Source organism: Thunnus thynnus, chromosome 12, assembly GCF_963924715.1.
Source record: "Thunnus thynnus chromosome 12, fThuThy2.1, whole genome shotgun sequence".
Lineage (NCBI taxonomy): Eukaryota > Metazoa > Chordata > Actinopteri > Scombriformes > Scombridae > Thunnus > Thunnus thynnus.
Window position 1 is genome coordinate 1,639,782 of NC_089528.1, and position 14,787 is coordinate 1,654,568.

At 38.6% G+C, this 14,787-nt stretch overlaps 1 protein-coding gene across 2 annotated transcripts in view; it reads left to right on the forward strand.

The window, feature by feature from the left end:
* Positions 1-14,787, forward strand: part of LOC137193574 (disks large-associated protein 1-like) — a 75,431-nt gene that overhangs the window by 42,413 nt on the left and 18,231 nt on the right. For both annotated transcript variants that reach the window (XM_067604797.1, XM_067604796.1), the window contains exons 4-7: positions 8,848-8,972; positions 9,990-10,115; positions 10,416-10,574; positions 11,027-11,109. In XM_067604797.1, coding sequence (XP_067460898.1) covers positions 8,848-8,972; positions 9,990-10,115; positions 10,416-10,574; positions 11,027-11,109 — 493 coding nt within the window. The remainder of the gene's footprint in view (positions 1-8,847; positions 8,973-9,989; positions 10,116-10,415; positions 10,575-11,026; positions 11,110-14,787) is intronic.

A 14,787-nucleotide genomic window follows, 5' to 3' on the forward strand; every position in this document is an offset into this window, starting at 1 on the left:
GTCCAGGAGCAGCAGGGGCCAGTGTGCTTGTTATGGATCGTGCGCTTTCACTTTGCGCATGAGCAGATCTGTTTCCTCTGCAGAGAAGTGTCCCTTCTTACTACTTGGCAAATGCGCCATCATATTAGCAAGCTGCCAAGGTGCAAGCACACCTGGCTTTTAAAGGGAATGGGAGATGACACTCTGATTGGTTTATTGCATGTTACGCTGAAAACACACCCATGATTGATTAAAAGACTAAGGACAACCCCTTTGAACCATGTGCTTGGCGCATCGACAATTTTTTCCTTCATTAAAATAGCAAAAGTGGAATTGGACACACCCTAAATGCACTTGCACCATGCGCTTCAGACCATGCGTGGGTCGTAACAAATCAAAATTATATCACATCCTCATAATTAAACAGCAGTATATGTCTAAAATTCACCTGGCAAAAAAAGACCAATAGTTAGATTCACGCCATATAGCAGCCATAGTAATGCACTCCAGAACGACCCATAGGGCCGTAATATGCTGCCTTAAAAAACCTTGTCAAAAAATAATGATGTTTTATGGTGTGACAATGCTGTGTTTAAGATCTGGTTAGGTTAAGGCCCAAAAACCACTTGGTTAGGGTTAGGGAAAGATCATGGTTTGGGTTAAAACGATCACTAGAAATGTGTTTAATACTTCCTTAAAGTTATGCAACCTTCACCATGACATGATGAACATGACACATGACACTTGTGATTAGAAATGGGAAGCGAGCGGTCTCCTTCAGCAAAGTCCACATTTTGCCATCTAACTATCTAGCCATCCACCTAACCTGCCTCCTCCTAATAAGGCAAAATCATCTTATCAAGTCACCTTATATTGACATCATCTGAACTGTGTCACCTCCCTGGGTCATAATTACTATGGCTGCTGGATGGCTTAACCATTACTATAGGTTGTTTTTGCAGGCCTGAATTTTAGACCTATACTGTTTATTTTTTTAATTATTAATTATTTTTATTCATTTATATTATTGATATTTTTTTTAATTTTACTGACCTATACTTTTTCTTGTGTGGACAGGTTACAAAATTAATGTGAGAGGAAATTATCTCATTTTGCAAATTTGGTGCCAGAGCTGCAAAGATATAACATTTTTTCATGGCTTTTGGGGTAGTTTTGCTGAGCCATGTTGTGTGCAGTTGAACCATGCTGGCACGCTGTGAGTGTTTTTCCACTGTTTTTCCACTGCACAGCATGGCAAGGTAAAAGAAGTTGTTTACCTTTTAGAACTGATTCACTGACTAATTGTTGTGGAGATCTGTTTTTATTGAAGAATAGAGCAAAGCTTTGCTACTTCAGTGAGAAACATATTTAATTTCCTGTATCTTCTTCATAATAAAAGCATCCCGTTAGTTTGTCAGTGGAAAGCTTTTAATATCAAGTAGCAATAGCAGGAAAAGTTAGGTTTTCATCAGCAGTAATTTAACGCAACTCCGATACAGACTCTGTTCATTCCAGAGTCCGGGGTTCTGCTTAATCCGAGGATATAGAAGTTTCCCCTCTTCTTGACGTTTTCCTGTATTGCTCTGCTCGCCTCAGCACAGTTTCATCCTTGCTATACTCTGACTCAAACTTATACGGAACAGTCGTTTTGTAGATAGTGTTTTTGTCTTCTTGTTGGAGCTCCTTGTCATATTTGCTGCCAGCACCGTCATTAAAACTCTAAAATTAAGTAACTTTAATGAAAACAGGGGCTGACGTGTGATTATCTCATTATAATGCATTAGCTATGTTTAGCAAGTTTTAATAGTGTACTAAAATGAACCGAAACCAGTGGATCCCTGGAAAGTAGGGGGTAGTCGGTAATGTAAGTTGTAAGCACACAGGATTTACTGGACTGTGCGAAACCACTGGAATGGTCCTTTAACCCAACTGGTTATGAATGACAGTAAGGATGTACTGGGCATGTTGTAATAAATTGTTTATAGTGTGCATTCAACTTAACTGCTGGTGGATGATGGCTACTTAGGGGTGGCTGTGGCTCAGGAGCTAAAGCAGGTGGTCCACTAATCGGAAGATTGGTAGTTTGATCCTCTGCCTCTGCCATCAGTGTAAGAATGTGTGTATGAATGGGTGAATGTTGACATGTAGTGTAAAGCACTTTGAGTGGTTGGAAGACTAGAAAGGTGCTATATAAAATGCAGCCCATTATTTATACACAAATGTGTGAATAATTTGACCTGACATTGATGTTGGTGCATGCAGGACTGTTGAGCTGATGGCGGAAAGGGGAATTCTGCTTTATCAGGTCTGTTATACAGGTTCATGGAAACAAGGACTCACACAAAACAACGTATATCAGGGTAAGCTGCAGAGCCTCCTACAGCTTTCCAAGTAAACATGATTTCTACATAAATCATTGTCTCTGAGTCTGAAAGAAAGTAAACACAGAAACCTGTAGCAGCCATCATGGCTAATTGCACAGTAATTTACTGTATATCTGTGGCAACTTGCATGTTGGTCTGTCTACACATGTGAGGCTGTGAATAGCTTAGCGTGTGTTCATGCCAGAAAAATATTAACTTCACACTGTAGTTATGTTCACACAGTCTCCTATCATGCATAAATGATGAATTATTAGCAACATTTCAGGTGCACTCACTCCAAGTGTTTTAGATCATCTGGATAAACTGTTGGTTTGTTTCCAACCTGTCTGAACATGTAAATGCTATATCTCAGCAATTACTTTGGTGAATAGATGTTAAAATAACCAATAGAAGTGATGGACAAAACTATGAAAATAAGATCCAAGTTGCAATAAATTGAAATTATGCTTTCAAATTAATGTTTTTTCTTAATCTTAGTGTTATAGTGTTGTAAGGGAGTAGCTTAAATAAACCACCTGCTGTCACTATTGCGCTGTCTATTCCCCTGAGAATTTAGCAATTATCGCTGTTTGTCCCTTACAGGACACTGTAATTCTAAAATTCATTCTGTGCGGGACACCATATTTTTTAAAGTTTACTTTCACTACTTCATAAGGTAAGCAGTGTTAATGGCGGCCTATGTCATCTGTACTGTAATATCTGAACTAAAAACACCTACCCTGGATTAGCTCACAGTTTATCAGCCTTTTCAAAGAAAGGGATAAAGCGTGGGCCAAATATCGCTTGTCTAAGGATGCTGCTGGTTGGGAAACCCACAGATACTTGAGAAATCTATGTAAAACCAAAACAAGGAATGCAAAATCTAACTACTATAAAGCAAGCTTTTCACAGAACTTCCGTAATCCTAGACAGTTCTGGAAACAATTGAACAATATTCTCAGTAAAACTAACAAAAACCTCTTAAACCAGACACATATAAGTAATGAAACTATTACTGATCCTCTACTTATTTCCCAAGCTTTCAACCGTCATTTCCCATCTATCTGTGGTTCCCAACACTTTAATTCTTATGATATGGCTGGCTCTTTAAACTGTACTACTTCTAACGGTTCTTTTTTCTTTAGAAAAACAATGCTGACATTGTCTATCTGAACACCTCTGATACTTATCTTAGACCCCTAAATGTCTTATATAACTCTCTGTGTAGATTTATTTTGAGGTGCCCATATAGAACTCATCATTGCTTTATATATGAATCACTTAATTGGCTACAAGCCGAAAGCTAGAAGGCAGTTTCACTGGGTTCAGGTCATCTTTAAATGTGTTTACTTTAATTGTCCTTCCTATTTGAAACAGTTTTTGGTTCCATACAGATCTTCTTATTCGCTCAGACATATGCAATATCCCTTCTTTTCTGTCCCCAGAATTTTTAAAGAAGTCAACGCAGGTCTTTTCAGTACAAAGCTTCAGCCGACTGGAATGATCTTCCTCTTTCTCTTAGATTTATTAACTCTTTTTGCTGCTTCAGGACTTCTTTATTCTGTCATCTTAAAACAACCTGTTCATGCCTTTAATTTGTATGTATTTGCAATTAGAAGATGAATTGTTTCAAGTGCTCTCGGTACTGATGAAACTGATCTTTTTACAGGTCAATTCTCATTTCTTGTATCCAGTTTCTTGTACAACTGCTGAGGGTGGGGGATGTGGGTGGGAGATGGTGAGAGAGCTGTCTGTATCTGTGTATTTGTAGTCTATGTTTGTTATGTAACGTTGTCATTGTAAGTATGTGTTATATTCTGTATTTTGTGTTTTTTAGGACCCCTCAGGGGGCTATCCTTTTTATAAATTCACTTCACTTCAATTCACTTCACCCATCCAGTCAATCTGTTCAACTATTGTGTTAACTTACACTTAGTGTGAGTTTGAGAAGTGAGCACTTGTGTTTTTATGTGTAAATACTGGCCGTAATGTTGGCTAGCTTGCTGTGTATGAGTAGAGCACTCATTCAGTGGAAATAGTGCAGGGTGAATTACCTTTTCAGTTATTGTCTGCTATCGGTCTTGTTATGTCATTTAATTTATTTTCACACTAAACAATATGTTAAGAGTGCCTTATTTAATTTGAAAAATGCAGTAATTTGTTATTTTCAGAGTTAGATTATTATTTTGTAATTTTTATTTTGGCACTAGGACATATTTTCTAAAAACAGTTTACTTTCACTGCTTCGTAAAGATATGCAGCCAGCAACCAGTGTACTGGACCAGCAACAGAGATGAAAGCTGTCATTGTGAGCCAATAAAGTGTCACCAGGTGTCAACCACAATCCAGAACTCCTGTGTCAAATGCCTCCTTCTTGCCACACATCACCCCATCACACACCAAGAAACACAATGCAGAGTCCCAGGGTGTGTAGAGAGGCTACAGAACCTTTGGGTTACAGTATATTTGCTCATGCTGCACAACCTTGAACATCTCTAGAAATAGTACCACTGTCTAAAAAGGTTAATATATATCCCTGGTTATTGCCTCAGCCAAACAGCTTCACAGCACATCACAAGTCAGTCAAAGACTGACTTCCAGAGGCAGAGGCTAAAGACCCATCTTTCAAAATAAGCTCCAATGAACCCTTGGCATTCTGCTGATACATGAGAAACTGAATGATGAGCTGCCCTGACCCTGTCTGAAAGCACCTGAATATTATGCTGACACTTGAATTGTGACAATCCAGCTCTGTCTGGAGAGGAGCACAAGGAGAGTAAACTGGTTCAGGACTGTGAAAGACTGATTCAACAGAGACAGGGGGAAGGAGGAGGATGTCTGTTCTCCCTGTAAATTTACATTTACAGGGTAAAAACCTCCTTCTATGAGGATCATCTTCATATTCCGTGTTTATCCTTGAGGCACCTTTACAGCCAACACACTTTGCTTCAGGAGGATCAGGAGGAGACTGAAGACAGATGTGGGCAATGATGACCTTGATTTATCTGTAACAGCAGAGGATTTCAGTACACAGACAGTTATGGCCATGAACTTTTTATTTCTTCCTCGACTCCTTGTCTTCTGAGGTTACCACAAGCCTCTGTCTGTTGTTGGGCATCTTTTGAAAGCAAAAATAATTCAATTCAATTCAAGTAGCTTTATTGGCATGAACAAAAAAACATGTTGTTGCCAAAGAAGTTTACAGAAGATTCACATATTACATATTACATGTACATATTAAATACGCAGGTGTCACATGCAGGTTCTATATTATACTTATGCAGTCCATTCTTTCATTGCAATACAATACAGTACAACACAGTTTTATAGAATCTGATACAATTACTTAATATCTTACAAATATAGATTTTACAGTGTTTGTGAGTCCCTCAGGCTGTGGCAGGCAGATACATATTTAACTGCTAGAGGTGCTGCTGTCCCTTCACCCAGGAGAACTGCCAATTTCTTCTCTGGAGTTAACATTTGGAGGTTAGGTATTTTCTTGGCTATTTCCTGGTAGTGGAAGTCTCTTACTGAAGAGAACTTCTCACAGTGGACAAGGAAGTGCATCTCTGTCTCTACATCCCCTGTGGAGCAGTGAGCACATAGCCATGTCTGTCTATATCTTCCTGTTTCTACTGCTAGTTGATGGTCACTGAGTCTGTATTTGGTCAGGATCCATCTCTGCTTCGTGTCTCTGACAGAGAGGAGATACTTGGCCAGTTTATATTCTCTGTTTAGGGTCAAATAACAATTTAGTCTACTTTGGGTCTTTGGGTTTATGTCAACAATTCCACATTTAAACATGCTCTTTTAAATAGGCTACTATGGCCATCCATGTATCCATTTGTCTGCTTGGTGATGTTATATCTTCATTGAATTGCAGTAGAGTGAAAAAGGTGCATGTTGTTGTTTTTTTTTTTTTAAAAAAAGCCCCAGAGAGGCAGTTAAAGCACACTCTGTAATCGCCAAGAAGCTGTGCACAGCACTCTGCCTGGCTGTTGTTTTCACAGACTTTCAATCTCAATGGGTTACCCTGGTTAAATAAAGGTTTCAAAAAAAGAAAGAATAGTCCCAGCATGTAATTCAATTAAATCATCAACTTATATAACTTAGAGGGGGGTAGCTCAACACACAATGTATTTGATTAACAGTATTTGGAATATTGAATGGGTATTTTTTGCAACTGATGTTTATAATGTATAGTGAGTTCAGTGAATTAGCTGGAGTGATGGTGTCTTGGTTCTTTTCAGTAGTGACTGTGTGTTGGGTTACTGCCTGTGTCTGTGTGTGTATGCTTGAGAGAGAGAGAGAGCTAGAGACAATGTTGTGTTGCTATATGTGGCCATTTATTGTTTTGCTAACTGTTTTCCTCCCAGCAGGGCATTGATATTTAGATATATCAGCAGCTAGCTGCGCAGTGAACAAGCTGGTTTATTTCCGCCTCAGGCTGCAATTTATTTATAAACACATAAGCATGAATAAATGTCATTTCATGTCTATATTTGGATTTTCTGGAGCCACTGGCTAAATAAGAAGCATGGCTCCACATTGTTAAACAATGATATGGATCAGAAAAAATTGCTCTTTTCCAGGCCAACATGGTCTGAATGTGAAAGATGATGTATTGTACTGTATGTGGTATACATGCTCAGTGTAGTGACAGAAGCAGCTCCACCAGTGGGCCTTCAGAAGACACTGGTGGTTTGCTTCAATTTCAAAGCAGTGGTAATCCAACAAGGCTTTCACTTATCCACTTCACAAAACGGATTACAGTTCAATTGAGTGAGGATAATTATCATGAATGTAACTTTTCCCTCCTCCATAATCTCTTCCACTATGTTATGGAAATTGAAAATCAATTAAAGTAAAATGAATTCCATGCCAGTTTATTGAAATCAAATTTGGACCCTCTGCCTGGCAGAAGAAAAGAAAATAAGACGGAAGGATGTCAGCGTGTTGTCCTGCTAGTATTTACAGCAAAATTCTTTGAGAGAGGAAGAGAGGGAATACATTTAGCTAAAAATGATCCCAAAACGCATAGCTTTGCAGTCCCACTCAGGCCCCCAACGACAGAGTGACTGAGAGTGACAGAGTGACCCTTAGAGTGCCCTCTAAGGTGCCCACACAGTATGATAAAATGCCCTCTACGGTGCCTACACAAAGGAGAAAGCATGCCAAAGTTCTGTAATGCCCTCTAGAGGGCCTCTATATGTGACGATCTGGAATGAAATATCCTCATGGTGCCCTTTCAGTGGAAGAAAATGTGATAATGCCCTTTAAAGAACCCCCAAAAATGAGAAATGATGTGCCCTTTAAATGAAGAGAATATAATGCAGTCAGTGCACTATGATGCAATGTGATGGGATGAACTGGAGGTTCTGTAGGGATGCCCTTCTAGTAGACAAAAAAAAAAGTAAAAAGTGCAATTAAGCATTTCCCTAAGTCTAACATACTGAAGTGCAGAATTAGGTGCCCTTTCAATGAAAAAGGTGCCCTGTAGGGTGCACTGTATGGGAGAAAAACATTGTGAAGTGGGGGCCCATTGAATGTATCAGGTGCCATTTATATTTTTTCGTCCTCGCCCCTGAGACATCCTGAATCCACCACTGGTCATGGTTAAGACACCAGTGTTTATTGTCTGTATGAGGTGTGATGTGAGCTGCTGTCTCCAGTGTCCGCCAAGTCATTCACATAAACAAAAAAACAAAAACACCAAAAATTTGTGGTTTGGACAAATTTTGTTTTCTTCATTTTTCTGGTGATGACTGACTCCACAATATTGTGTTTGTGTATTATCACCAGCAAGAGTCCTCTGGCATTTTATTTGACTTATGTAACTTGTAGTATCTCATGCAATCTATATACAGTATTCTATGTTTGATAAATCTGTTTCCCATTTCTTTATACACTTTATTAAGATATAGTCAATGATATGTTGTACACTACTGTGTACAACATATCAGAAGAGGACAATACTGATGGAGTTTTAATCAAGCTCACTATTGTGTTGCTAGACAGCTATGTGTCCTTTGAGATGATAGCACATCTCCTTCTGTAACAGTTATTATATAATATAGAGACGAGTGAAAAGAAAACAAACACAGGTCAGAGGAAATTTCTCTTTCTAATTCAAACAATGTCTGACTGACATGGAGTGTAACTCTGAACCTGGAATCCTTCAGAATAAACTAAGAAATAAAGATCCCACTGTGGCTGGAGTCAGATCCAAATGTTCATTATAAAAGGGTCCAACAGCTGAATGTCACTGCAGTTCATGCAGTTTATCACCTGTGAGTAAAATTAAACTCTTTAAAAATATCTTGTGTATCAACACATGTAGTATTAGAAAACAAAATCTTGTGGTTATAGGAGCAGTTAACATTGGAGCTGTGTCTTGAACAGCTGGGTGCAGTGTCTGCAATATCTATTTATGCAGTATAGAATTTGAATATATCTTTTTTTTGTCCTTCTTATTGTCCCTCCCTCTTTGTCCTTTGTGTAGTTTCATCTTGCATCACCACGTATAAGAAAACTCCTCCACCAGTGCCGCCCCGAACCTCCACCTGCTCAACGGCCTCCAAGCCCTACATCTCTATCACAGCACAGAGCAGTACAGAATCTGCACAGGTACTGCACAGAGACTCAGTCCAATGTGTTAATTTGCTCCACATGTAGTTACAGAACATGAGACCATCAGTCTGGAGAGTAATATAGCACATACAGTTTGGTGGTTGGAGAGTTACCCTTCTTATTTCACATTGTTTAGACAAATATGCTTTTTCAGTCATCTGTCTCATGCACATTTGATTAGAACTTTACTTTACTCAATACAGCAGTCTACACAGGCCATGTAACTGTTCCACTGGCCTTGTGCTATACATGTGTAACCGCGACCTGAAGCATATTTAAATGCTCAAGTCTATTTTCCTCTTGTGTATATATCACTTGAGTTTACCATGGGCATTCAACTTTGTTCAGTTTTAACACAACTTTTTGGTGACAAACTGGAAAATGTTGACTATGATTGGTTAGAAATCCAGCCCAGTGCAAAATAATTTGTGGTCGTTGTGCGGCTGGACTGCCTTCAGCCCTCTGGGTGATACTCTTTGGGACGCTGCATATTTAAAGGAGGCTAATTTCCCCCTCTTATGACGTTATTCATCATCACATATCACAAAATATGGTAATATTTATCTGTTCATATATTTAGACTGTAAACAATTTTCTGCTGTCTCTATACAACAGCACTTATTGTATATACAACTTTAGAGCACTTCACAGCTGTTTTATTTACTCTGTGATCATACACATTATTGTCATAGGTGGGGAGACAAATGCTACAAAGATGACAGCAAAGCAGATAGTAACAGACAAAAACAAGAGGTCTGGGGCAACAAATTCATGCCTGCATGCATACATGGATGAACAAATAAATAAAATTTTCACACAAAATTACCTTCCCTTTACTTCTTATATCATCTCAACTGTGTTTTATATCCCAGCTAAGATGCATCTCAACAGGCATATGGCCACAATGTTTTCAATTGTCTTTATCTAAAATGATCATTTATTAATGACATTGTGAGATATTAATGCTCATATTAACACCAGGTCTTAAAAACAATGTTTTCTAAAATCAACCAGGATGCATACATGGAAGAGGAGGGACCAAGAGGTGACATGACCATTCAATCGGGGCTCAGTAACTCAACAGAAAGCATCGATAGCATGAAAGCCTTGACAGCAGCCATAGAGGCTGCTAATGCACAGGTTAGTGCATTTTTATTGACGTTTTAAGAGGGACCAAAGTAATGTACATTTCTACTTAACATATTATTTTGTGCAGTATACAGCATACAGTGTTTTGTAACTTTGTGATTTCACCCAAAAATATTAATGTTTTATATGTAATTTATTAATCATTATTCAAAGCTTGAACAGAAACATTTGTATAGAACACTTTATGTGCTTTTCCAAATACTGTATTCACTAGGGGGGGAACACATTCACACAGACTGCACATTCCACTTCACTATGTACTTCATGTTTGCTACCATATTTCCTCTGCAGGTCCATGGACCAGCCAGTCAGCATGTCAGTAACAGCACCATGACAGTCGGAGTACCCGCCCCCTCAGTCTTGAGCAGGGGGCTGGTTGTTGAAGACCATCGGGACGAATACAGGAAAGAAGTACTCAGGAAGAGCAAATGTCTCTCCATAGGCATCCAGGTATTTATCAAACACAAAGGAGGAGACTGGAGGAAATGATGTGCTTCAGTTACTCAAACATTACATAGAGACTGTGTATTTGTATCATTTCTACTGCCAGATCACTAGTACCTCCCAGAATCAAGAATCATTTCACAATGCTTTGATTTCTGCTGAATTTCTTGAAAAGATTCAATGTTCACATAATAATCAGTATGTTCTTCTTTCTATATGTAACTGAAATATTTGAATAATGAGAGTTAGTTGATTTATCCTCTAACACCGCTGTATACAAAAAGATTGAGCTAGAAGGCTAGAAGGCTTATTCTTGTGATTATAATACTAGCTTTACAAATTAATTTCAAGTGGACCATGAGTTCAGATAAAAGCATTAAAAATGAAATGGCATTTTTTGATCTGTTTTACCTGTCTTGATAATCCTGTGTGTGTTGCATTTGGGGGTTGTCCTGTAGGTTGATGGACCAGAAGAAGTTCCAGACCCAGAGGACCCATCTAAGTTCACTTCTGTAGGAGTACAAGTGGAGGATGACAGAGGGTGAGGCACTCACATTTTCTATTCTTTTTTTTTCTTTTTTCACCATAAAATCAGTATATTATTGACCATCTAGAATAAGGGTGCACATTTTGCTTCAGAAGCAAAGGAAGCACATTTGTTTATGAATATAGACATTCGGGATGTGCAGAGGGCCCAGTATTTGTATCAAAATTTGTTGAGGCAGCAAAATTATAGAGCCAGAGCACTAACAGTGCGAAGGCCCTGTTGGAATTTAAGGAATTATTAGGGCCCAAGCACTGGCTGGTGCTAAGCATTTTTGTTTAGCTAAACATGCTTGAAAACTTGAAAACCAGAAGTGGTGAAAAATGTCATATTTTATGGGTCTTGGGTGTGGCAATGGCAAAATGGCTCAAGAATACACCGTACAAAATTTCAAATTTGAAGCCCCTCCTTTCAATTTCATGTAGATGAACGAAATTTGGTAGATACATGTAACATGTCCAGGCGCACAAAAAAGCCTCTTGGAGACATACTCTAAATTCAACAGGAAGTCAGCCATTTTGAATTTAATTTCAATTTTTGCACAGATTTTCCCATTTCCAGGCATTGTATTTTAATGAACTCCTCCTAGAGATTTAACCCCACCAACTTCCAATTTGGTCAGTGTCTTATAAAGACCTTTGTGATGGAAAGTTATCAAAATCTTGAGTTTTCACTGAACGCCATTGCCATGGCAATGCAGCGAATTTCAGTGTTATGCCATGAAACATGAAGTTGTGATAACTTTATATCGTGTGTATATCGTCCAATCTGCACCAAATTTCTCATGCTTGATGAGGGTCCTCACCTGAACACATCTATGTGTCAATATTGAGTGACAGTTACAGTGCCATCTACTGGCAACAGGAAATTACAGGCTGTATTTTTATGACCTGTGCCTAGCAGGATGAACAGATCCACCTCAAATTTGGTCAGAAAAGCATTAAGACCTTGATGATGCCATATTGTGAAGATTGTGAGTTTTCATTGAACACCGTTGCCATAGCGACACAGCAAATTTCGATGTTTCGCCATTGCAAAACAAGCTGTTGTAACTCTACTCCACATCGTAGGATCTTTCCCAAATTGCACATGTTTGATAAGAGTCCCAGTCTGAAGACATGTACAGGCCTATATTGAATCATAGCAATAGTGCCACGTACTGGCAACAGGAAGTTATAGGCCTCATAGTTCTATTAACTACTCCTAGCAGGTTAAACAGATCCACCTAAAATTTGGTCAGCTAAGTTGTAAGACATTGATGATGCTCAATGGTGAAGCTTTTGAGTTTTCACCAAAAGCAGTTGCCATGGCAACGCATTACTCGCCATGAAACAGGAAGCTGTGTTTGAGGGACTAGGGGTGCTGGAAAACTCACGAGACTTGGCACGTGCGTAAGAAGCTATGTATTTAGTTGTCTGATATGGTTTTTGGACTTGGGTGTGGCAAAATGACTCAAGGGCGCCCCCTAGTATATTTCAAAGTCAAAGCCCTCACCTTTTTTACATAGATGGATGGAATTTGGTAGGTATATGTATCGTGTCCAGATACATAAAAAGGCCTCTTGGAGCCATACCCTAAGTCCTGCCTATTTATGCCTAAATACTGCCTATTTTTTTACAACTTAACTTTGTGGAAAAGAGAAGGGGAACAACAAGTTATGGAGAGTCCCTTGAAAGCACTTTGCTTGTGTCAGTAGCTCAGCTTTATCTCTGGGGAACACCCCCAACTCCAGGAGAGATGTCCAAATAAGGAAATGTGCGTCATGTAACAGGTGGATGTGATTCCCCTCATTGAGACCTGCTGATAAACATAACAGCGAGCAGAGGAGAGAGACTGAGATAGCGATGTAACCGACCTGTGCACTGGTATTTGACATGGTTTTTTTTCTTCCCAAAAACGAATAATTTTTAATTTGATTTAATAATTTTTAAAATTTTTGTACGAAAATAAATAACCACAAATAAAAAAACATCATGTGTGCTTTGCTAAATAATGTATTTGAATTCGGGCACACCCCTAATAGACATACAGTATATTGTACAGATTTAATGATATGAAAGATAATGTGTACTTTGCAAAGACGATGAAATATATACTTGTAGCACTCACTGGCTATCAATTCTCGCATCAAAAATATATACATTTTATAATAATTAATAATAATTCACTGAAATCTTCAAGGCCCTACATTATATTCATTCAGGAGACAATTTTGTTCAAAACATGTGGACAGGAGGAGCTGGGGAACAAACCACCAGCCCCTGTGATGATTGGCTGACCTGCTCTACCACCTCAGCTACAGCCACCATTAGAGTCAACTGATTGCTTTAACATTACATGTTGTTTAACATTTAACGAACATAAAGTCAGTGGAGAGCAAGGTGTAAGTTTAGCTTCAGATCATGCTGCAAGGGAGTGTACAGGCAACACAAGCTCCACCAGTCATACATCTTTGTTTAGGATAAGAATGGTTGAATTTGAGTCTTTCAGTTCAAGGGGAAGAAGCAGGATTTGTACACAGCCTCAGATTAAGTGCTGCCTGAAGGGCTGATCAGTAACAAAACACGGTTTCAAGCAATCTTAATGATTCACTCCAACTACAACTTTGAAACTGTAAGCCTCATGATTAGTCAAATCAGTGCTATTAGTTAAGTGAAAAATAACAGGGGAATAGAAAGATTAGCTAAAATTCACATTTCTGCACTTCTAAATGTATTTTGTTCTCTTTCCAGTGCTATGAATTACTATCGCATATCACATTTATAAGCTTTTTTTTAAACATTTTTTTTGTAATGTATACTTATTACATGTGATATAGTCAGTTGTCATTGAAGTCATGTTACATTTGGTGTGTTCTCCTTCAGACTTTGATTTGAGCTGAGCTGGAGTCTAGCTGAGTCACTTCCTGCTGTCATGTAATTATTTCTTTCTCTGATCACAAACAAACACCCACACAGTCATCTGCAAAGGTTATCCACTGCTATAAAGTCTCATAACTGTGACTAAGAACCAGTTTCACTGACTTCTAGTCTTCAGACTCTTGTCAGTTCAAGCCTCTCTACAAGTTAGTTTAGGAATGTAATGAAATCAGATTCTTATAAAAAAGAAATCTATAAGATCTCAGACTGCACATCCAGTAATATTTACCTAAAATTGAAAGAGAATAGATATTAGAATTTAACTCTGCCAGGATTTCTTACACCATGATTCGTGATTTGTAAAATCATTCATTCATCCATCCATTGTCTGCTGCCTTTGTGACTCTTGGTCACAGTGGAAGGCAAAAGTTAGTTCAGATGTCATTCAACCATATCTTCCAGCTCCTCCTGGAGAATATGGAGGTGTTCCCAGGCCAGATGGGATATGTAATCTCCCATATGTGTGTTGAGGGCCTGCAAGGAGTGTTATCTTGGTCAGTCATGCCCAGGTCCAGGAGACATCTGGAAGACATGCTTGAACTTTGCTCATCTCAGTATGAATAAGCAGCTGTTCTACTCTGAGTTCTTTCCAGATTTCTGACCTCTAATATCCACCAGACATGGCTGGATCATATTTTGCCCCCATTATGGCTACCAAAGACAATATCTGCCAGATTTCAGAGTGGACAACATATCCTCATAATTAAATAACAGTATAGTTCTAAAATTCAACCAGTAAAAAACAACCTATAGTTAC